Source organism: Carcharodon carcharias, chromosome 10 (genome assembly GCF_017639515.1).
Source record: "Carcharodon carcharias isolate sCarCar2 chromosome 10, sCarCar2.pri, whole genome shotgun sequence".
Lineage (NCBI taxonomy): Eukaryota > Metazoa > Chordata > Chondrichthyes > Lamniformes > Lamnidae > Carcharodon > Carcharodon carcharias.
Window position 1 is genome coordinate 49,302,402 of NC_054476.1, and position 24,912 is coordinate 49,327,313.

A 24,912-nucleotide genomic window follows, 5' to 3' on the forward strand; every position below is an offset into this window, starting at 1 on the left:
AGAGTTTTTGGCAAAGTCCTGTGTGGCAGACTGGTTTAAAAAAAAAAGGCCCATGGGATCTATGGGAATGTAGTAGGCTGGATACAAAATTGGCTCAGTTGCGGGAAATAGAGTAATTGTTGGTGGATGTTTTTGCGACTGGAAGGAAGTTTCCAGTGGGGTTCTGCAGGAGTCTGTGCGAGGTCCCCTGTTTTTTTGTAGTACGTATTAATGATTTGGACTTAAATATAGTGGGAATGATCAAAAAGTTTGCAGATGACACAAAAATTGGCTACGTGGTAGATAGTGAGGAGAATTGCTGTAGACTGCAGGAAGATATCAATGGACTAGGCAGATAGGCAGAAAAGTGGCAAACAGAATTCAACCCAGGGAAGTGTGAGGTGATGCATTTGGGGAGGTCAAACAAGGTATGGGAATACATGATAAATGGGAGGATACTGAGAGGTGTAGAGGAATTGAGGGATCTTGGAGTCCCTCAATTGTCTACAGACCCCTGAAGGTAGCAGGATGGTTTTATAAGGTGGCTAAGAAGACATAGAATCCTTTCTTTTATTAGCCGAGGCATAAAATATAAGAGCAGGGAGGTTATGGTGGATCCACATAAAACATTAGTTAGGCCACAAGTTGAGTACTGTGTGCAGTTTTGGTCACCTCATTACAGACAGATTGTAATTGCATTAGGGAAAGTACATTGGAGATTTATGAGGATGTCAGGACTGGAAAATTGCAGCTCAGAGGAAAGATTGGATAGGCTCGGGTTGTTCTCCTTGGAACAGAGGAGGCTGACAGGAGATTTTATTGAGATGTATAATTGTGAAGGGCCTGGATAGAGTGGATGGGAAGGGCCTATTTACTTTAGCAGAGGATCAGTGACTAGGGAGCATAGATTTAAAGTGATTGGTAGAAGAATGAGAGGGGAGATGAGGAAATGTTTTTTCACCCAGAGAGTTATAGGGGTCTGGAACTCACTGCCTGAAAGGGTGGTTGAGGCAGGAACTCTTAACACATTTAAAAGGTGTCTGGATATGCACCTCAAGTGCCGTAACCTGCAGGACTATGGACCAAATGCTGGAAAGTGGGATAAGGCTGCGTGGCTTGTTTCTCGGCCAGTGCAGTCACGATGGGTCAAGTGGTCTCTTTCTGTGCGTGAACTTTCTATGGTTCTAAGAAGGTAAAGGGCTTTGAGGAAGAGAATAAGATTGTGGGTTTTAGTTTTGGATTGTGCTAGAAAAGATCTGACCAACATGATGGGTAAAATGCTCTTCTGTTGTAAGCTCCTTGAATTCTGTGGTATAATGTCATTGTGTCAGAAAGGGCATTGATGCATTCCAAAATCCACTGCCTGATTGCACAACCATGAATCAGGAATTAATGGTGTAAAGTCTGCCTCTGAATTGAGACTTCCGTCAGTATTGTATTCTCAGGTGTAAATCAGCTGCCATATTCTTTCTCTTAAAGGTTGAATTTCCCCTTATTTTAGGTGAAACTCAATACAATTTATATGTTGTAAAATTCAGTGTCTTCTGCCATTCAGAATTTTGGTTTAGATTTGCTACATTATTGATATTTTTCCTGTTATGCATGTTGCAAGCCAATAAATTGAATAATTAATACAGATTGGCTGCAGCATAAATTATAGCAAGTGAAAATTGAGGCTATAAAAAGTTCACACTGTTAAGTTTGTGCATTTTTTGTCATTCTAGCTCTTAATTTAATAAATGTGCGGTATGCATTTGGCATTATAAGCTGAGTGTTTTAACTCCTAATGCATGAGGGGTAAAGTGGTAAAGTCATAAGGTGTTGTTAAAATAGTGTTTCTGAGAACTGTCGAGCTTGTCATGTGCAATAACATCTATTAGGAAATGATATTTCAACAGTCCTGGAACACTGAAGTAATTGGTTACAGGGTGCCGTACGCATTTAGAATCATTAACTGAGTGCTTGATCTGCCACAGTCAGTCTGTATGAAATGCTATTCCCTTTATTGGCTTGCAACATGCATCAGGAATAATACAATAATGTTTTAAGAATACGATAATAACCTAAACCAAAATTCTGGGAGGTACTAACCACTGGAACTTATGACATAAATTGTACCAAGTTTAACTTAACTTCTATTTTACCTTATTAAAATCTCCACTTTCTTTATAAAAGCATGTACAACAGGAGGCTCTTTATTTTCTTTTAGTTACACTCTTTTACTCTTTAAATCGTGATTGTTGGTAACCATTGCCAGATTGTACAGCCATGATCAGAAATGATTCTTGAATTTGATTCTGAAGCCAAATGGAAGGAGCCATAGTCACCAAGAATTGCATTGAATTGCATAAAATTTTACAACACAGAAATAGGATCAACAGATCTCTGCTGTTTATGCTTTGCATAAGCATCAAACATCCTTCCACTTTACCTCATCTCACTCTATTAACAAATTATTTTATTACTTTCCTCCTCAAATTTATCTAGCCTTCTCTTAAATGCATGTGATTTTGTTTCATTCACTCCATAACTTACTTCCTTAAGTTCTGCCCTACACCTGTCACACTGCAAGGAAAAGATTGTAAAATGTTTTGTGTTAAGTGGCTATGTTTATCTTCTTCATGCTTTCAGCTTTAATCTTTGCTTGCTGGAGCACCATTAATATTATCAGCACTTGCTTTAAAAAAAATCTTAAAGTAGAAATTAAAGATGTTAAAAGTAACATTCTCAGTGGTTTTTAAAGCAGAACTGATGAGTGTTCCTCTTTAAATAGTACGAATAAATTACAGAAAAGATATAACATCTATTTGCAATGTTCAGATAAGCACTTCTTGTATGAAAGATCCTTCACACTGGCCTTGGAAGGCAGGATTTTAAGACCATCAAAGTGCAAAATCTAAACAGGCACCTTTTGTCTACTCCACACAATAAAGGTCTCTTAGGATAACTTGAATCCAAGAAAATGAGAATTCAAACACTATTGAGAGATTTTCAAAAGGATTGTCTATGTAAATTGTTGAAATGATGAATGCATTTGGTTGAAATCAGGTTGAATACTATTGTAGCTACATTATTAAAAACACTCTGAAACAATGTTGCCCTGAACAGGGTAGCTGCCATTTATAAATGCAAGGCCACAAGTATGTTTGTAATAACTTAATTAATTTTTCTGTTTTCTTTAATTTGCTTTGCCTCTGGCTCCTTCTGGTAGCTTGTTTGAATGGCTATTTTGATTCATGTATGAACTGCCAATTGGCTCATTCACACTTTCACCTCCACCTTGTCACCCATCTTCACTTCCTTAAGCATAAGGAATGCAGGTTTGAATGCTTGTGGCACACAACAGCTTTAGCCACTCATTAACAGATCTGGCTGGACTACATCAGGTTCTGCTCTCCGCTGCAGAATTGCTCACTACCATAGGTTCACCTTGGAATGCAAACATAAACCCAGTGTATTTTTTTGACTTCTCCTTAAACCACACTTGTCTGCTCCTCAGCTCCAACAACATGCAGGAATATCACAGTCTTCAGTGAAAGGTTTGAGTTCACTCGTTCAGCTGCCTCTGCTGTTTACATCACTTCCCCATACCTACCAATCTGCTCTTCTTCCAATGTTCTGCCTAAACTCGCGTCTTTCTCTATTTTCTCTCCCATCTGCCTTCAGGCCCTCTCCAAGCATCTTGTTCACTGGACTGATCTCCTACTTTCCCAACCTCATTTCAACTGAACTGTTGATCACCTAACTTCCATTTCCTGGCTCCCATACTAGCAGATATTGTAAACAATGCACTCTGCTCAGTACTAACCCCTCCCTTTCAAATCTATAGAATTAATCCCTTTCTCAAAAAAGCTCATCATTGTCCTTGCTCTCTTTTAAGACTAACGACTCAACTCCAACTTCTGTTTCTGCTCAACTCCTTGAACATAACCATAGAGTTATACAGCACAGAAACAGGCCTTTCAGCCTATCGCGTCCATGCCGGCCATCAAAAATCTATCTATTCTAAACCCATTTTCCAACACTTGGCCCGTAGCCCCGTATGCTATGGCATTTCAAGTGCTCGTCTAAGTACTACTTAAATGTTGTGAGGGTTCCTTCCTCTACTACCCCCTCAGGCAGTGATATTGTCACGTCTCAAATCTTGCCCACCTTTTACACAACTCCATTTGAATTCATCCAAACTCTTCCTAATTAAAATTACAGTGGCTTCACGATCTAGTGTTCCTATGATCATGGTGCACAATTCATCCTTGCATACTTCTTGAGCTGCCTGCAACCTTTGACATGTTTGCCCATAGCATTTTCTTCTAATGAGAAGCTGGGTGGGTCTGCTCTTGCTGCTTTCATTCCTATTCAGTAGTAGTCAGAAACTCTCCACTGGCTTCTCTTCCCACCCCCACAATGTTTACCTCTGGAGTCTCCTAAGGATCTATCCTTGGCTCCCTGTTATTTCTCATTTACCAGCTGCCTTTGATTTATGTTACAGCCAGGAGCAAGGCAAACTGAACTTATTTATCCTTTCACCGTCTGTCCGTAAGCAAAGGTGTTTTTGAATTATTTTTATAGTTGGCTTGACGTGTTTCACCAAACCCTCAGTTTGTGTGGGCCAATTTTACAAGTGTCACATAGCAAACTTTCTTTATGATTAACTCTGAAGGTTAGTTTATTTCAAACTGTAGGTGGTGGGGGGGTGGCACACAAGTATACGCACACAGTAACGGTGGCCGGAGGTGGGGGGGGGGAGATAGATATAAAAAAAGGGAGTTTTTACATGATGGATAATGGATACCAACAGTAAAAGAACCACAGAAATGAATATTAGTGATTTCCAAAGTCCACAAAAAGTCAGAGTCTGCAGGGTATTTCCCTCATGGCAAAGTTCAGTCCAGATGAGTTCCTGGTTGGAGACAGAAATACAAATCCTTGAAACGAAGGGCGTTGCAGCACAATGATTTCTGTGCTTAGACACTTGACAGAGATTTTTATAGACAAAAAAGGTTTGAGGAGTTGAGACACGGTTACCAGCTGCTTGGTCAGCTGGGAGTCCTGCTGTAGATCTGATTGCTGAATTACCAATTAATCAGTTCGCAAAGGAATATAGAGATTTAAAAATGGTCACTTGAGTCATGTGACCTTTTTTCTCACTATGATTTCAAAAGGGGTGTTTATTTAGTATCTGTGGCTGGCTTTGGTTTCAAGACTGAAAAGTCCCAGCTATTAGCTTTTGAAAGAGTCACCATCCATGTTGCGGTTCTTGAGTTGAGAAGCCATTGTCTGGACAAACCCTCTGACTCTGCTTAGAAGGGTAAGCTTATCAAAATGCAAAAGATGTCCATTGTTCCCTCAATTGTCCCCTTTTGAAATGGACCTGGACAGTCCCAGGAGTGAAATGGGTCTGTTAACAACTCTGCAGAAATAATGAGTTTCTATCTGGGAGTCCCCTGGTTTTGTAATTATAATGCACTTACAATTGGGTGTGAGATTCCACAATGATGAGAGGAGGATTCTTTTGTTCTTGTAACTCCTGTTTGGAAGCTTCCAGAACAAAGAGTCAATCCTATTGTCATGTGACTTGTATCAGCCATCTTTGTCGGGTTCAGCAGAAAGTCCATTTTAAAAATAGCAAAGAAAGGAATAAAGTCTGATGTACACAGTTTGGATTTCTTTCATGTCTTATTGACATAACAGTTACAACATCCAAAGACATGAAGTCAGGTTCCACATGTACACTCTACCTCGGCCCCAACTCTCTCGACCTCTACCACCTCTGTGTTGTCAGATTGCTTTGTTCAGTAGCCAGTTTTAGATGAGTGAAAATATCCTCTGACTAAATTATTCTCTCACCATCAATTCCATTCTGTTGTTTATCACTTTCTCTGGTTGATCCGAGCTGCTTTAGCCTTAGTGTTCTATTTCACCGGAAGTGAGATTCCCAGCCCATGTCTTCTCCATGCATCTCCGTAATATCGCCCTTTGCCACCTCTGCTGAAGCCCTCATCCATGCTTATGTTACCTTCAGATTACTCCTTTTATTCCCCTGGTTGGCCTCCCATCTTCATGCTCCACAAACTCAACCTCCTTCAAAACTCTTGTGCCGTCACAACAAGCTCGTTCAGCCATTATCCTAGTGCTTGCTGCCTTATACTGGCTCCCAGAAAACGAATGTCTTGATTTTAAAATTTCTTATGTTCATGTTCAAATCCTTCCATTGCTTTGCCCCCTCTAAATTTGTAACCTCCTCCAGTCCTACAAGCATCTGAGACGCTATGTTCTTCCAATTCTGCTTCTTGTGCGCACCCTGCTTTCTTCACACCATCACTGGTGGTCATATCTTCAGCTAGCTAGCTCTTAAACTCTGCAATTCCTTCTCTAAAGCTCTCCACCAATCGCTCCTTTAAGATGCTCATTAAAACTTACTTCTTTGACCTAGGTTTTAATCACCTGGCCTAGCATCTCTTTTGGCTCAATATCAATAGTCATCTGATTACGTTCCTGTGAAGTGCCTTGAGATATGTTATTGCATTGAAGGTGCTATGCAAAAGCAAGTTATTGTATAAGTTTTGACAGTGAGTGTCTGATGATTTGACTGTACGGAAAGGGTGGGGAAGGCAGTGGTTGACTAGTTCTAACTAGTTAAGCCTAATTCTATGCTTAGTAGATGTGTACACACATACAGACATGTTCCAGCAGAAACCACCAAATAATGATCAGGTATGAGAGCTGTGTTGATTTTTCTGCCCCCTGCACCCCACCCAGATTTCCCTAATCTAGACTCATTCTACCCAATCATAGGCCTAGTGGAGTGAGTGGAAATGAGATCTTCCTGGCTGAGTACAACACAACAAACTGTATTTACACAGGGACTTTCACAGCATAACAAAGTTTTTGACAAAGGTCACTTAAATAGTCTAATGATTCTTGCAGATGGTTGCTTGAATTTTAAATTAGTTAATGATCTTTGAAATGATCATTGACCTTGGCACTCGATTAATTATGCCATTTATAGTTTTTAAAAACAAAAGCCGTTTCAGAATTAATAGCATGATTTTACGGTCAGCGATTAAAGAATGGTGCTTGCCGTTCACTATGCTGACTGTTGTCCAGAGTCTGTGTGGTCTTTTAAACATAGAAATGCTATCATCAGGCATCTGGTCCAGCACAGGGATCTGTGTGAGCAGGACAAACAATGCCAAGGCTCTTCAACTAATTAGATTGAAGAATTTTCATTGCGACATGCAAAGTCTAAACCAGGAAGTATAAATTAGATTTAAACCATGTACAACAGTATTGTTCAAACTATTTTGGTCGGGTGTCCCTGTTCAGATTTACCAAATCTTTGCATATCCCTACAGGGTATTTCTTTTTGTAACTACCCTTATAATGACCACACATTTTGGAAGGTTACAACTGAAAAGGCTCTTTATTGGGACAGGCAGTTTGCCATGTTGTATGATTGTTGGGTGCAAACAGTGCACATAATTTTTTTGTGTTCGCTGCACTCTTATTGGTACATTTGAAAATAATTTATATTCTCTAGCCTCACTAGGGGTCAAGCAGCCACCTCTCCCACTCAGACAGTCTTTCAGCCAGCAGTTGCTGATTTCACACTACCAGTGCACTGATGCTCCATTTCATGCGCCGTCAATCTCCTTCCCACTGCTGCTCCAATCACAGGTCATTTATCTCCCACACTTGCTAATATGCGCAACTGCATTTCACTAGCGTGCCTATGAGCAGCAAGAATGGGAGATAAACAACCTGTGATTGGAGGAGTAGTAAGCTGGTGAGTTGTGGTGCATGAGCCCGAGTACTAGAGACACTTGTGTTCGGGAACCCTTGGAGGTTTGAAAAAAATTCTTAACTCTGAAAATCCGCCATTATACAATTAAGAAAAGTATTTTCTAGAGGCATCTGCCATATCCCCAGGATATGCATACACCACTTTGGGAACCACTGATGTACCAAAAGAAAAACAAAGACTGGGACGGAAACAGAATTACGAGAGGTAAAAGAGGCAGACGTAGAAAAAAAAATCAACCACTATGGTTGAATACCCAGTTGCCATTCTCAATCTAGGCTTACATGAAGATTGTGTTGGATAGACCGTCAAAGAGCTGCCAGCATGTGTGGAATTATATGCACATCAGAGAAGGAATGAGACTCCATACTTGAGAAATTAAATTTTCAGTACCAGAAGGATAATTTATTGCAAGTATGATTTATCTCACAGTTAAGTTCACTTATACCTGGATGTACCAACCCTAACTTTTTCTGACATGTTTCATGGACACTTACCTGCAATACTTGGATTTCGATGTCAAGTCTATCAACAAGTACTTGCATAGCGCAGTGTGTGGAAGAGCAAGGTAACTTGAATATCATGTTCTGGAGTTCTGCATTTAACTCTATGCATGGGTTCTTCAGGCAGCAATAGCTGATGAACACCATAATAATGGTGAACGCTGTTTGCCTTACCATTGTTTACAGTGTGAAATCTGGGCTCATATAGTAAAAGTCGATCTGTGATGTTTTATTCCCACTCCAATGAAAGCACTGTTGCTTGCTGATGTGCATATAATTCCACACACGCTGGCAGCTCTTTGATGCTTTATCCAACATCAATCTTCATGTGAGCCTAGACTCTGAGTGGCAGCTGGGTATTCAACCATAGAGCCATATTGTAGCCATGTCCAATCTTGCGCAGATGAGCACTTTCTATGTGTGGTAATGTGGTGTAGGAACCCTGGCTGACATTTCCACCACTCCCCCCCCCCCCCCCCACCCCACCCCCAGCCCATCTTCCTCCACCGCAAACCAAGGCTGGTGAGGGTAGTTGTTAAAAATTTGTAGTCAAAATTTAATGTTTTGCGGTAAATCTAATAAAAATTACCCGGATAATTTGTTTCCTGAACATTACTTTTAAAATTCTGTAAAACTGCATACTTGTGAATCATTTTGTTCCTGAGTCTAATCCAATAGGTAGCATCATTTTAGTTTTGTTTGTTTCCCTATGACTTTTGATGTTTCCTGTTCACCTTTCCTAACTTCAGTGTAACAATGTCTAGTGGCAATCAGGGGTCCAATGAAAATCTAGTTGCTATTCTGAATGTTACCCAACAGTTGAAGAGTGCCTTTAATCTTTTGTTTTGTGTTAATCTTTACAAACTCTGGAGAGAAAAAAGTTCAGGAGAGATATTCAAAGGTTCTTGAGAAAGGGTACAGATAAATTGAAGCTTGATGATATGCATGAGATTGCCATAAGCTGGAGAGTCAAGAAACCAGACTGTTTAGATGTAACCATTTATGCAGAGGATAATAAATGTGAGGAATGGAATGAACAAAATGGCAGGTGAAGTGGAAAAGGTTCAGGGAAAATTGGATTGTTATTTGAGGGAGTAGGCGATTGGAAGTCTGTGGGAGAGGATTCTTTTCCAATTCAGTACCTTCCTAAGTTTCCATGTTGAAGATTTGAAGTTCCCTGTTAAATAAGTGCACTGTAGCTGGAAAATCACTATGAAACCAAAAAAATGTAGTATGGCATAAACTTTTGTTAGTGGACAGAAAATGTAGTTTTGACTGTGTCTATAAATAGCCGCCTTAACTCTTAAATTGATAAATTTCCAACAATAAAAAAACCTCCCATAGGGATCATTGTTTATGTTAAAATTTGATGCTGTCTGTTAAAGATAAGCTGCTTTTGTACAAGTTGGAATGGGGCCTTTTGGTAACCTGTTGTACAGTTCTCTATTAATAAATAATTCTAATTGTGAAGCTTTGACTGAGTCAGAAAATTGAAGGTTTAAGTCCCACCAAAGCAATGAGTCCATATTCTACACTCATGTTTGCAGCACTGACAAAGTGCTGTGCCGTTTGTTGGAGATGCCAACTTTCAGATGAGATTTTAAACTAAGGCCCTGTTTGTCTTCTCAGGTGGGCATAAATTATCACATGGCACTATCAAAAGAAGAGAAAGAAGTTCTGCAAGTACTCTGGCCAACATTCCTCCCTCAGACAACAGCACTTTTTAAAAAAACATCTGGTCATTTTATTTATTTGCCATTTGTTTGACCTTGCTGTAAGCAGATTTTTTAATGCATTCATGGGATGTAGATGTTGCTGGCAGTGTCATCCCTAATTTCCTTTGAGAAGGTGGTGGTAAACTACTTTTATTCACCACCGCAGTCCCTGTGTACACCCACAGTGCTGTTAGGGGGAGTTCCAGGACTCTGACTCCGTGATAGTGAAGGAATATTCCCAAGTCAGGATGGTGTGTGACTTGGAAGGGAACTTGCTGGTGGCACTCCCATTTGCTTGCCACCATTCTTCTTCTGCGTGATAGAGGTCATGTGTTTGGAAGGTGCAGTTGAAGGAAACAGCAATTTGCTGCAATATGTCTTGGAGATGCTACAAGCTGCAGTCATGGTATGCCTATGGTGGAGGGAGTGAATGTTTAAAGGGGTACCAATCTAGTGGGGTGCTTTTGGCCTGGATGGTGCTGAGCTTCCTGAGTGGTGTTGGAACTGCACTCATCCAGGCAAGTGGAGAGTTTTCCATCACACACCTGACTTTGTGGAGTCAGGAGGTGAGTTTCCCGCCTCAGAATTTGCAGCCTCTGATCTGCTCTTGCAGCCACACTACTTATATGGCTGCAAGTTTCTGGTCAATGATAACCCCCAGGATGTTGGTGGTGGGGGCATTCAGCAATAATAATGCCATTGAATGTCAAGGGGAGATAGTTAAATTCACTTTTGTTGGAGATGCTTGATACTTGCCACTTATCAGGTCAAGCTTGAATGTTGTATGGGTCTTGCTGCATACGGACAGGGATTGCTTCAGTATTTGAGGAGTTATGAATGGAATTGTGCACAGCAATCATCAGTGAACAGCCCACTTTTGACCTTATGATGGAGGGAAGATCATTGATAAAGCATCATTGATGAAGGTGGTTGGGCCTAGGATACTACCCCCAGGAACCTCTGCAGCGATGTCCTGAGGCTGAGATGATTGGCCTTCAAACACAACAACATCTTTTGTGCAAGGTATGACTCCAGCCAGTGGAGAGTTTTCCCTCGATTCCCATTGACTTCAATTTTGCTAGGGCTTTTTGATGCTGCACTCAGTCAAATGCTGCCTTGATATCAAGGGCAGTCACTCTTGCCCTCTTTCCCTAGATAACAATAATAACTAGTGTTCCCCCATTTGTGCAGCCCTTTTGGACTGTTCAGTCCATTTAGATTGTTGCGCAGTCATGCTTGTGCTCATCTTGAAGGAAACGCTGCATGACCTGTTTGTCCCGTGTGGCACACTTTCAATGGTGTTTAGATGGAATGTTGATATTACTCTTCAAAAGTAATCTATTGATTGTACTGTTGAACATCCTGATGACAATGAGTGCTATATTAATGCAAGTTCGTTCTTTCTTGATAGTTTTATCTAGTTAGATTTCCTTTCTGAACATTAGAGATGCCAACTGCTTTGTAAGACAGAGGAAATGGCCCTTAAACCTCACTAATGTTATATTTTTAATTTTATTGAAACAGGTTCTTTCACACAGCCTTTGTACGGTATTGCAAGTACCTCATAATCCAGTGGCTTTGGAAAACCACTTTAAGGATGATGACGAAGGACCAGTTTCTAACCAGGGATACATGCCCTATTTGAACAGATTTATCTTGGATAAGGTAATTTGTTTTGATAAATTGATATCTAACTCGAACTGTGAAACTCTATTTTGCTTTGCAGTTATAGTTCCAGTACAGCTACAACACTGGCATCTATCCGGCTATGTGGAAAATTGCCCATGTATGGCCTATACACACAAAGGACAAATCCAACTTGACCAATTACCGCCCCATCAATCTATTCTCAATCTTCAGTAAAGCGATGGAAGCGGTCATCAACAGTGCTATGAAGCGGCACTTGCTTAGCAATAACCTGCTCACTGGTACCCTGGTTTGTGTTCCACCAGGGCCACTGAGCTCCTGACCTCATTACTGCCTTGATTCAAACATGGGCAAAAGTGCTGAACTCCCAAGGTGAGGTGAGAGTGTCTCTCCTTGACATCAAGGCACCATTTGAATGGGTGTGGCATCAAGGAGCCCTAGTAAAACTGGAGACAATAGGAATCATTGGTTGGAGTCATACCTAGCACAAAGGAGGATGGTTGTGTTTGTTGGAGGTCAGTCATTTCAGCTCCAGGACATCACTGCAGGAGCTCCTCAGAGTAGTGTCCTAGGCCCAACCATCTTCAGTTGCTTCATCAATGACCTTTCCATCATAAGGTCAGAAGTGGGACTGTTCGCTCTTGATTGCACAATGTTCAGCACCATTCGTGACTCCTCAGGTACAGAAGCAACCCATGCCCAAATGCAGCAAGACCTGGACAATAACCAGGCTTGGGCTGACAAGTGGCAAGCAACATTCATGCCATATAAGTGCCAGGCAATGACCATCTCCAACAAGAGAGCATCTAACTATTGTACCTTGACATTCAATGGCATTACCATCACTGAAATCCCCACTATCAACATTCTGGGGTTACCATTGACCAGTAACTGAACTGGACTAGCCATATAAATACTGTGGCTACAAGAGCATGTCAGAGGCTAGGAATCCTGCGGCGAATAACTTACCTCCTGACTCCCTAAAACCTGTCCACCATCTACAAGGCACAAGTCAGGAGTGTGATGGAATACTCCCCACTTGCCTGAATGAGTGCAGCTTCCACAACACCCAAGGAGCTTGACACCAGCCAGGACAAAGCAGCCTGCTTTATTGCCACCACATCCACAAATATTCACTCCCTCCACCACCAATGCACAGTGGCAGCAGTGTGTACCAGCTACAAGATGCACTGCAAGAATCCACCAAGGCTCCTTTGACAGCACCTTCCAGACCCATGACCACTACCATCTAGTAGGACAAGAGCAGCAGATAAATGGGAACACCATCACCTGGAAGTTCCACTCCAAGTCAGTCGCCATCCTGACTTGGAAATATATCACCGTTTGTTCGTTGTTGCTGGTTCAAACTCCTGAAAATCCCTTCCTAACAGCACTGTGGGTGTATTTACACTGCATGGATTGCAGCGGCACCATCACCTTCTCAAGGGCAACTAGGGATGGGTAATAAATGTTGGCTCAGCCAGCGAAACCCACATCCCGTGAATAAATTTTTAAAAATGCAGCTCTTGTAGTAAAATGAGTGCCTACTGATTTAAGTGTGACCCTCAAGATAGTACACTCCTTTGAGTCAGATGTTGGTGGTGCCATCTTTCAGATGAAATGTTAAACTTGAGGCCCTGTCTGCCCCTCAGATGTAGAGTTGGCAACTCTGGTTGATTGTATTCCGAGAGATGTTGGCGGAAATGATGTCACTGAAGGATTTCTGAGTGAAATTAGGATTAATTTAAAGCAAGAATTTTGTGGAAAAAAAATGAAAAATGCGCAGGTCATCAGAAGCATGATATTTTGCCTTATTTATTTTAATCACCTGGTGATTCACTGCCTCTTTCTGGGATGGAGCCAGAGGGTTTCAGAGGACCCCTGCCTGCTTCTTCTCCCTGGGATCATCAGCCGCAGCTCAGCAGCGGTTGGGTGGAGAGTACTGTCCATGGAAGTGGAGCGGGGCTCATTTTTGGCCACTGCCCAGGAAGGGATGAGTTGGCGCTGCTGACACCCGGTATCATGGATCCGACTTATTTCCTGCTCCTCGACAACTTGTTGGTCGGTGCTCTGGTGCAGGGGTGGGGGTGGGGGTGGTGGAGCTTCTGGTTCCCTTCCAGCACCTTCATACCCATGTGGGACCCCCAACTCTCCATCTGTGCCAATCAACATCTTGCTGAAAACCATCATGGTCCTGATCTACTCGGCGGTGATAAGGGTGCTACAGGTCTGCTGTCAGTAACTTCTCAGCTTGTTCCTTCTGCCTGTGTGTGTATGTAGATAGACAGGTGCAAACTACCTTCTACTCAATGTCCCTTTTGCTGCTGCACTGGCTCAGTAGTTGTACGAGGCACCAATCGATCCTTATCATTGAAGTTCAGGAACACTGCACAGACTTCTCTCTACGCTTGTCTATCACTGTTAAAAGAAATTAATGTCCATTTAAAGGGTGAAATTTGTTCCTATTTGAAGGGCTGTTATTTCCTTTTCAATTTGAGTATTTCTTGAGAATGCATGGTGGCATCGAGTTTGATCTAGCAGTCAGAGCAGGGCAGCATCCTCCAGTGAAATTTAAACCCACACCAATCTTATCGCTGTCTGCTAAAAGTCCCAGCCCTTTGGGGTGGTCCTGGTTTTTTTTTCTAGCTTTAAGATTTGAATTTGATTGGACAGCGCTGCATCGGATCCAGCTGTGGCTCAGAAGTGCTGATTTTCTTAAAACAGTGTTTTAAAATCTCACAGACTGCTTTCTTTGGCCACTGGGAGATTGATGTTGATTCCGGGATACTTGGGTGGATTTATTTTACGACGAACAGGAGTGTTCTCCTGATTCCCTGGCCAATGTTTATCCATCAAACAACATTGCTAAAAATTGATTAGCTAGTTGTTTACTTCATTACTGTCGATGAGACCTTGCTACGTACGAATTGGCTGCCGCATTTTCCTCCATGCCAAATGTTCGTACGCTTCAAAAAGTACTTCGTTGCTGTGAAGCATTTTGGGATGTCCTAAGGTAAAAGGCACTAAGCTCTTTCTTTCTGTGAGTGAACCTGATTTTTTAACTCTATACATAACACGACAGAAGGAAAATTGCCAATGTGATGAGAGGAGAGGAGTGCTTCACTTTGTCGATCTCAGCGCTTGCCTAAATTCCAGTTAGGCGATGTCGTGCCTTCACATTGATGCTAAAGCACATCGAAAAGAGTCAATTTTTTAGTTCCATTGCTGCCATAATTGTAACATAAAAGCAAAATGCTGTGGATGTTGGAAATCTGGAATAAAAACAGATAGCATCTGTGGAGAAAGGAGGAGTTAATGTTTCAGGTTGATGACCTTTCATCAGAATGCCATCCTAATCATGTATTTTAAAAAATGAAAACAGAGGAAGCAGATTTCTTATAATGGAGGAAGAAGCATTTTTTTAAGCCCCACAATTGAAAATACCACAATGAGATTCAAGAGAGTGAATATGCTTATTTGGAGATTGTGCAACTTCCCCTCCCTCCCCTCACATTTCGATTCTGCACATTGCTTTTTTTTTTAGTTATTTGTGTAATGACCACAAGAATATTTCTGTGCTTTTTTTTTTGCAAACTTCAGGAAACACATTTTTCCTTTTCTACTACACACCCAGCTGAAACCATAGATCTGGGCAGTTCTCCATAATTGCCCTACAGAAACAAGGAATGTCTTGTTAAAGGGCAGGCAGTTTATGTTCTCTTAGATAAACAAGTCATTTGTATTTGAGAAAGCAAACAAGAACATTTAATATTTTGGACTTGGATAATAAGACATAACATAGGAACTCTTTTTTAAAACTCAAAATACTGAAATTATATAATGCTCAATTACAGAAACAAAAACCCTTAACTTAAAAATGCAAGAAACACAGTAATTTATTAATTTGTTATCCCAGCATTTTTTCAATGTTTTAAATAGTGTGTTGGTTTCTTTATAAACTAAATGATTTGTCCAGCGCTCCTATCATATGCTTCTGGCACCAAGAATTTAACCACATTTATGAAGTAAACCAAATAAAGCATGTAGTTGTCACTCATTGCTGTTTAGCATTGTACTTATCAAACTTGTTAAGCACAAGCTGAGCTCAAATCTTAGTTATGGGGCTAGGCTGTAAGAATAAGATCTATTTGCTTTTAAGAAATACTGGTTCAGAGGGATGATTGTCTTAAAAGTTTGAAAAGCTTGGTTACAAATCAGCTAGGTGGGTTATTTAAGATGGATAGAATCAGCAAAGCTAGAGAGAGTGCATACACCTCTATTTCAAATTAATCAAGAACTTAGGTTAAAAACCAAAATTAGAAGAAGTTAGGTCAGGTGCCAGGATGTATTGCTTTGCACAGAGTTGTTGCCCTACAGAACAGACTGTTGCTGTGGACAGTGTGGAGTTGCAGCTGTCTTTTAAAAGGGAATTCCTGATATTCCTGAGAAAAGAGAAGATTTCCAGTTATAGGAAATAATTTGGTTGTTTTGGATCTATCACGGCACACGAGGAAGCTGTTTGGCCAATCGTGTCCATTGTGGCTCTCTGAAGAACAGTCCAGCTAGTCCCATTCCCCACTTCAGTGCCCATCCAATTTCCTTTTGAAATCATTGACCATCTCTACTTTCACCACTCCAGTAGGCAGGGAGTTCCAAATCATTACCACTCACTGCGTAAAAAAACAAGATCTTCCTCTCATCAACCCATATCTCTTACTCCAAACCTTAAATCTGTGTCCCCTGGCCCTTGTACAGCTTGTGGAAACAACTTTTTTTTGTCTAAACATGCCATCATCTTTGTTAGGAAATAGAGATAGTTTAAGTAAGTTGTATTTGTGGATGCTAGGATTGAGTTTTAACTTTAATGTTTATGTTTGATTTGTATTTCTGCATCTGTGTTTTAAGAAACGTTCAGTTGAGTTTTAGTTTCACTTTAAAAGGTGCCTGCATTTCTAATGAGAATTTTTTCAACTGTTGCATCTAAGTTAAAAAGAGTAGAGAAACTGGGCTGTTGCCGAGCAACAAGGGTTCAGAGAGGTAGGTCCCTCCCACAGACACAGAAGAAACTAGAAACAGCAATGTAATTTGGAAGCTGTTTGAGTGCAGTTGGTTTTGAAGTAGCTGCCAGGAGAGACTGAAGCAACGGGGACAGATAGCCAGTCCCAAGCTAAAAGGAAGAGCACAAAAACCAAGGGACTGGAACAGGAGAAAGTCCCAAGAAGACTTTCTAGTCAAAGGAAGGACAGGAACTGGAAAAGGTTCTATTAAGTGGTTAAGAGTGAGGGGCAGAGAGAAAGGCTCCAAGCTTCAGATTTAAAGAGAAAAAAGCTACAAAGCAGATTTAAAGGAAGAACAGCTTTCAAGAGGCCAAAAGGTCCAACAAGGCAACCTAAAGGTCTGTAACTCTTTGCTATGGGCATGTGAAGCAGTGGTGTATTGTTAACAGCTGAGTGGGTGAGAGAGAGTGCGTGGAAGATGGCTTGAATGCATGTGGTGACCCAGGAGAGAGGAACATCGGAAGGAGAGCTCAAAACCCTGGAGGTGAACTCCTGCAGAAGATGTTTGAGAAAGAACCTCGGTTTGGAAGAAGATTCTTGGTCTTGGAGAGTGGAGATTGGAAACCCTCGTATGAAAGACGGAGTGCGGAAAACCAGTTGGCTCATGGTGTGACAAACGTCTGAGGGAGTCAAGGAGAGATCCATAGCATCTGGTTGAGGTGGCATCTGTTACTTGATTTCAGAGTGTGGTGTGTCTGACCATAGGGTGCCTATTGGTTTACATGGACTGTGTACTTACTGTGAACATTAGAGTATAAGATAGCTTTGGTAACTTTTCTTATCCTTACAAATCTGTAAAGGTATAGTTGTGGGTGAAGGAGTATTGTTTTATAGGTAATCTTTTCTTGTTGAATAAATGTTTTATTCTTTTGTTAAAAGTTCATTAGCTGACTCTGGTGACTCTGTTCAGCAGCCCCTCTCCATGTATCTAAACAAACAAATTAAAGTTAGGACTCATCAAGCTAGGCTCCACCCTGGAATCAGGCTTGTCCAGTGGTAACCTTAGCTGGGACGATAACATCTTGTGCACCTCTTTCAAATCTCGCCATAATCTCCTCTGCTCCAAGGATAGCCATCCCAACTTCTCTAACCTAATCTTGTAGTTAAAATCCTTCATCCCTGGACCCTCTCAAGGACCCTCACATCCTTCCTAAAATGTGGTGACCAGAACTGGATGCAATACTCAAGTTGTGGCCTAACCAAAGCTCTAAAAAGGTTTAGCGTAACTTCCCTGCTTTTGTACTCTCTTATATTTACGAAGCCCAAGGTCTTACAGGTTTGGCTAACCATTCTTACAAGATGTCCTGCCACCTTCAAAGATCTATGCATTTGAGCCCCTGGATCCCTCTGTCTCTTTACATTCTCTTTAGAATTATACCATGTCTATATTGCCCCTCCCTATCCCTTCTGTCAAAATGCATCACCTCACATTTCTCTGTATTAAATTCCATCTGCCACTTGTCTATTTATTCAACTAGCCTACCTGTATCTTGTTACAGCCAGTTTGTATCACATCCTCACTTTGCTGCACCTCCAAATTTGGTATCATTGGCAAATTTTGGAATTCTACTCTGCATTCCAATATCGAAGTCATTTATGTACATTAAAAAAAAACAGCGGACTAAACACCGAGCCTTGGAGAACACCACTGTCTGCCATCCTCCATTTGCCACTATTTTCTACTTTCTGTTCTTAAACCGGTTTTTAATCCAAGCTAACACTGATCCTCCAGTACACGTATCTCAATTTTGTTAACCAACCCTTCATGCAGTACTTTGTGGAACATTTTTTAAAAATCCATTGCATTCTCTTCATCAAAAAAATCAATTAAATCAGCTGAACATGATCTGCCTTTACAAATTCATGCTGGCTTGCCTTAATTAACTCAAACCTCTTTAAGTTCCTGTTGATTTTGTTCTATTGTTTCTAAAATCTTTTTTACCACTGATGTTAAATTGACTGGCCTGTAGTTGCCAGTACTGTTCCTGCAGCCTTTCTTGAAAAAGGATGTCACATTTGCCACCCTCTGGCACCTCCTCAAATCTAGGGAGGATTTGAAGATTATGACATGTTCTTTCGCTATCTCTACCTCCACCTCCTTTAGCATCTTGGATGTAAGCCACCCATGCCAGGCAACTTATCCACTGTATTCATAGCCAGCCTTTCCAGTACATCCTGTCTATCAATTTTCACCCCATCCATTACCTCTCCCTTCTCTGCTTCTATTGATATTTTGTTAGTACCCACTTCCTTATCTAACCTTGCCCTGTGCCTCTAAGCACCCTCTTAGTCCCTAATAGGCCCCACTCCATCTCTTATTGCCTGCTTACTATTTACATGCTGGTAGAAGATTTTTGGGTTCTCTTTTATGTTAACTGCTGTTATATCTCATTTTCTCTCTTTGCCACGTTTATTTTCCTCTTAATTTCTCTCAATTTAGTGTATTTAGTTTAGTTCTTGCTTGAAGAATTCACCTAACATGCATCATGCACACACTCTTATATTCTCTATCTTTCTTGTCCTCCAAGGAGCCCTGGCTTTGCTTCCCTTATTGTTTCCCTTTGTTGATTATGTACTCAGCCTGTAACTGAAACATCTTCTCCTGAAAGATCCTCCTTTGTTTTGTTACCATTTTTCTTGTCAGTCTTTGGTTCCATTTTATCCTGGCTAGATCCTCTGTTATCTCATTGAAGCTAGCCCTCTTCCAATTTAGACATTCTACTTTTGATTGTTCCTTGCTCTTCTCCATTGCTAATCTAAACCTTTTGATACAAAGATTACTGTTACCTAAGTGCTCCCTCCACTTGGCCCACATCATTCCCCAGCAGCAGATCCAGCAATGCCTCCTTCCCACTTGGACCAAGAACATCCTTGGTCAAGGAAGGTCTCCTGAACACATTTCAGAAATTCCTGCCCTTTCTTTCCCTTTACCTCTAACTTTATCTCTATTGACATTTGGCTAATTAAAGTCCCCCCCAGTATTGCAGCTCTGCAGTTCAAGTACATCTCTGTGATTTCCCTGCAGATTTGCTCCTCCATCTCCCTCACTATTTGAAGGCCTATCAAATACCATCAGTTGCGTGATCATACCTTTCTTGCTGCTTTAATCTAACCAGATGGATTCTCTTTGCCCTGTTGAGGATATCCTCTTTTTACAGCACTACCACATCTTTTCTAATCACTATTGCCACCCCACCTCCTTTTTATTATTCCCTATTATTTCTGAACACTTTGTATCCTTGAATATTAAGTGCCCATTCCTCACCATTTTTAAGCCACATTTCTGTTATTGCCACTAGATCATATTCTCAGAGCTATTTGTGCTTGCGTTTCACTAATTTTATTCACCACACTTGAGTTTGCACACCTGCATCCTAAACCTGTCTTTGCATTCCTCGTGGTCCTCCTTATTCTGCTCCTACTTAATATGTTACTAGTCCCTCCTCTAGTACTATCAGACACACTCACTTCATTTAATTCCTCATTTCTATAAGATGATGTCCACCACCCCCCTCACTGTCAATTTAGTTTAAACCCTCCCACACTAGTCACCTCCCTGTAAAGACATTGGTCCCAGTCCTGTTATGGTGCAGCCCAAGTCTTTTGAATTTGATTTGGAATCCTGCCCTGGAACTGCTTCCAATGCCCCAAGAATCTGAAGCCCTCCCTCCTGCACCATTCCTCAAGCCATGCACTGATCTTCCCTATCTTCCTATTTCTACTCTCGCTACTGTGTGGCACTGGGAGTAATCTGGAGATGCTCCCTTTTGAAGTCCCTCTTTTTAGCTCCCCCCATCCCCCCCGAACTCCGGAAATCTGACCATAAGCCTCGATACCTGTGCTCTCTGTCATTGGGATTTACATGTACCAAAACATCTGGCTCAGTCCCTCCACCCTGTAGAATATTTTGCATCTTCATTGTGATATCCCTTACATTGACACCAGGGAGACAACACACCACTTGCAATGAGAATAATTGAGAGAGGTCATTAACAACTATATTTTCCTGCAGCATTCCTGGCTAAAGTTTGGAATGTTCCAAAGTTTTCCCTGAATTAGTTGCAGTTTTTTTTAGGCTTCTTGCCGAAGATAGCATGGCTAGGGAACGGTTGAATAGATTAGAGACTGGGTTAACAATGCACAAGGTTGCACTGTTGCCTGGATGGATAGGTATGATGGTGTAGTTCATATGTAAATCAGCCTTCAGGAAAAGGTATGTGTGGATAATTTAAGACTGGAGCAGATTGGCTCACTAAAGCCCTTTGTTCTTGGTGCATCTTTGAAATCACAATTCCTTGCCCAGTGAGCCTGATCTCGGTTGAATGAAAGGAAAGGACTTGCTATTATATTGTACATTCTGAGGTGATTAAAAAGTTAAGTTCTTATGAAGCATAGTCACTGTTGTAGGGAAGTGTGGGATCCAATTTGTGGACAGAAAAGTCACATTGGCCAGATACCAAAAGCATGTTCTACTCTTCTGTAAGTAGATACGCTTGAGATGGCAGGATGGGGCTTCAGTTGAACATTTCAATGGAAAGATGGCGATAATGCATCACTCAGTACTGTGCTGGAGCGTTGGTCTAGGTTGTTTGCTCAAGTCTCCAAGTAGCACTTGAACATGGAACCTTCGGAGTCAGGTGAAAATGCTACTTTTGGCTGTTTGCTAACATTAAAATGTAGTCACGTGTGAAATTGATGAGCTTACACGGGCATGTATGGCTCTGATTTGCCTGATGTGAGAATAATGAAGCAGAGTAAGCTGGGCCAACTCCACATAATCCTAACCAGGCACCTGTCTCTACTTGTGGGATGTTACAGTTGAGCCCAAAAAGAGATCTGAATTGTGACTTAAAAGGCTGTTTGTGCTTGAGGTTTTTTGGGAGGAAATTGAACGTCTCAGGTAGACTATCTTGCGATGGGAGCTTGGTCCTGATGGATTGACTGCAGCTATTATGATAATGGGTAAACTGAAAAGTTTCATATGTTGGCATAATGCTTTTAGAGAGAGATTGGGAATGTATACATTTTAAAATTGTAGTCTTCTGTGAATCTAGAAATTATAAATAGAAGTTGAAATATTTACTGGGATTGCATTGATCCCACCTTTGAAATACTTAGAGACATACATAGAAAATAGGAGCAGGAGTAGGCCATTCGGCCCTTCGAGCCTGCTGTGCCATTCATTATGATCACGGCTGATCATTCAACTCAATAGCCTGCTCCCGCTTTCTCCCCATATCCTTTGATCCCTTTCGCCTCAAGAGCTATATCTAACTCCTTCTTGAAAACACACAATGTTTTGGCCTCAACTATTTTCCCTGGTAGCGAATTCCACAGGTTCACCATTTTCTAGATGAAGAAACTTGCCCTCATCTCAGTCCTAAATGGTCTACCCCGTATCCTCAGACTGTGACCCCTGGTTCTGGACTCCCCCACCATCGGGAACATCCTTCCTGAATCTACCCTGTCTAGTCCTGTTAGAATTTTATAGGTTTCTATGAGATCCCCCCTCATTCTTCTGAACTCCAGCAAATATAATCGTAACTGACTCAACCTCTCCTCATATGTCAGTCCCACCATCCCAGGAATCACTCTGGTAAACCTTCGCTGCACTCCCTCTATAGCGAGAACATACTTCCTCAGATAAGGAGACCAAAACTGTACACACTATTCCAGGTGTGGTCTCACCAAGCCCCTGTATAATTGCAGCAAGACACCTGTACTCAAATCCTCTGGCTATGAAGGCCAATATACCATTTGCCTTCTTTACCGCCTGCTGCACCTGCATGCTTATCTTCAGTGACTGGTGTACAAGGATACCCAGGTCTCGTTGTATATTCCCCTCTCTCAATTTATAGCCATTCAGACAATAATCTGCCTTCCTGTTTTTGCTGCCAAAGTGGATAACTTAACATTTATCCACATTATACTGCATCTGCCATGCATTTGCCCACTCACTCAGCTTGTCCAAATCACACTGAAGCATCTCTGCATCCTCCTCACAGCTCACCTTCCCACCCAGCTTTGTGTCATCTGCAAATTTGGAGATCTTACATTTAGTTTCCTCATCTAAATCATTATATATTGTGAATAGCTGGGGTCCCAGCGATGCACCACTAGTCACTGCCTGCCATTCGGAAAAAGACCCGTTTATTCCTACCCTTTGTTTCCTGTCTGCCAACCAGTTTTCTATCCATCTCAATACACTACCCCCAATCCCATGCACTTTAATTTTACATGCCAATCTCTTATGTGGGACTTTGTTGAAAGCCTTCTGAAAGTCCAAATAAACCATATCCACTGGTTCCCCCTCATCAACTCTACCAGTTTCATCCTTGAAAATTTCCAATAGGTTTGTCAAGCATGATTTCCCTTTCGTAAATCCATGCTGACTCTGTCCGATTCTGCCACTGCTTTCCAAGTGCTCAGCTATTAAATTTTTTTTAATGGACTCTGGAATTTTCCCCACTACCAATGTCAGGCTGACTGGTCTATAATTCCCTGTTTTCACTCTACCTCCCTTTTTAAATAGTGGGGTTACAATAACTACCTTCCAATCTGTAGGAACTGTTCCAGAGTCTATAGAATCTTGGAAGATAACCACCAATGTGTCCACTATTTCTAGGGCCACTTCCGTAAGTACTCTGGGTTGTAGATTATCAGGCCCTGGAGATTTATCGGCCTTCAATCCAATCAATTTCCCCAACACAATTTCCCTACCGGTACTAATTCCTTTCAGTTCCTCCCTCTCACTAAACCCTGTGTCCCTGAACATTTCTGGTATGTTATTTGTGTCTTCCTTTGTGAAGGCAGAATCAAAGTGTGTATTTAGTTGGTCAGCCATTTCTTTGTTCCCCATTATAAATTTCCCTGCTTCTGACTGTAAGGGACCTACATTTGTCTTCACCAATCTTTTTTTCTTCACATGCCTATAGACACTTTCACAGTCAGTTTTTAGGTTCCTTGCAAGCTTAGTAGTTATTGGGCTCCAAATAATTAGAATGAAAGTTTGATGTGGGAAAGAAACTTTTTTTCTTCACCACCTGAAAATGCTTGGTGATGCTGGCATGATTTGAATTACAGAGAGAGAAACCAGTAACTTACTATTTTCCTAAAAATGAATAAATGGCTTAGCTTCCAACTGAGCTGAAATGTGCTTGTGTAACTTTATAACAGACTGGAGTTGTATGAATGTATTTAGGTCTACAGGACAGCATTGTACAGTTTAAAATTTTAATCCGCTGGACAGTTAAAATGTCCAGGCATTAATGACTGTTCTCATGCATTTCACACTTGGATAGAAGAACACTGAAGATGCATAGAATACAATTAACCTTTTGGAATTTATTTTGACCAACCAGTTAATGGTTTCTATAATGAAGATTGTGCAACAGAAGTAATTATCCTTGGAGATTGTAACAATTTGCTGTGCAATAATGCTTGGTGTTTTTTCTAATGCTTTCTCTCAAAAAGGTAATTCTTGGTGGGAGGAAGATCCTAATTGTTATCAAGTTGAACCGTGAATAAAGAAACAAGCCTCCTGACTGCTGAAAATTAGAAATTTAAAAATATATAATTGTTTTTTTTTAATTTATTTCAATTTTTTTCCTGGTGATTTTTTTTCTCTTTTCTTTCTTGCCCTTCCTACATGTTAAAGGTTCAGCCAAACAGCTTTGATAAATCTGACTTTAATAGGATGTGCTGGACTTTATGTGTCAAGAAAAACCTGAAGCAGAATAATTTACTGATCAGTGATGAAGACACTTTTAAAGTATGGTGTATCTTCAACTTCCTCTCAGAAGATGTGTACCCTCTCATCATAGTCCCAGAGGAGGTAAGATCAATAAACCTTTACCATTTTGACGTTCGCACCCTAGGTTAAGGAGAGCAAAGATCAATCGGTTCCAGTTCCGTCTCACTATCTTGTAATTCATGCTGGAAATATTTACAGATGTTAGGAAGGATTAGGATTTGACTTGACTATGCTGCCCTCAATAAAAAGACCAGCCAGAACCCATTTGTTGAGGTTAAATGGTTGTGTGGGTGAAGCAATGAAGGACCAATGCTGCCTCTGAAATTATCACTCACAAGAAACTAACTTTTTCATAAAGTTGTTATGGGTATTAATGACGCTGGTATTTTTTCCAATCCCTAGTTGCTTTCAGGAGGTAGTGGTGTGCCTCTCTGAATAGCTGTAGTCTTTGGCCCAT

At 41.1% G+C, this 24,912-nt stretch overlaps 1 protein-coding gene across 2 annotated transcripts in view; it reads left to right on the top strand.

Moving 5' to 3' along the window:
* Positions 1-24,912, top strand: part of swap70b (switching B cell complex subunit SWAP70b) — a 150,226-nt gene that overhangs the window by 3,222 nt on the left and 122,092 nt on the right. Inside the window, exons 2-3 of one of the 2 annotated variants that reach the window (XM_041197672.1) lie at positions 11,523-11,663; positions 24,360-24,536. In XM_041197672.1, the coding sequence (XP_041053606.1) occupies positions 11,523-11,663; positions 24,360-24,536 (318 nt within the window). The remainder of the gene's footprint in view (positions 1-11,522; positions 11,664-24,359; positions 24,537-24,912) is intronic. The other variant, XM_041197673.1, reaches the window with a different exon arrangement.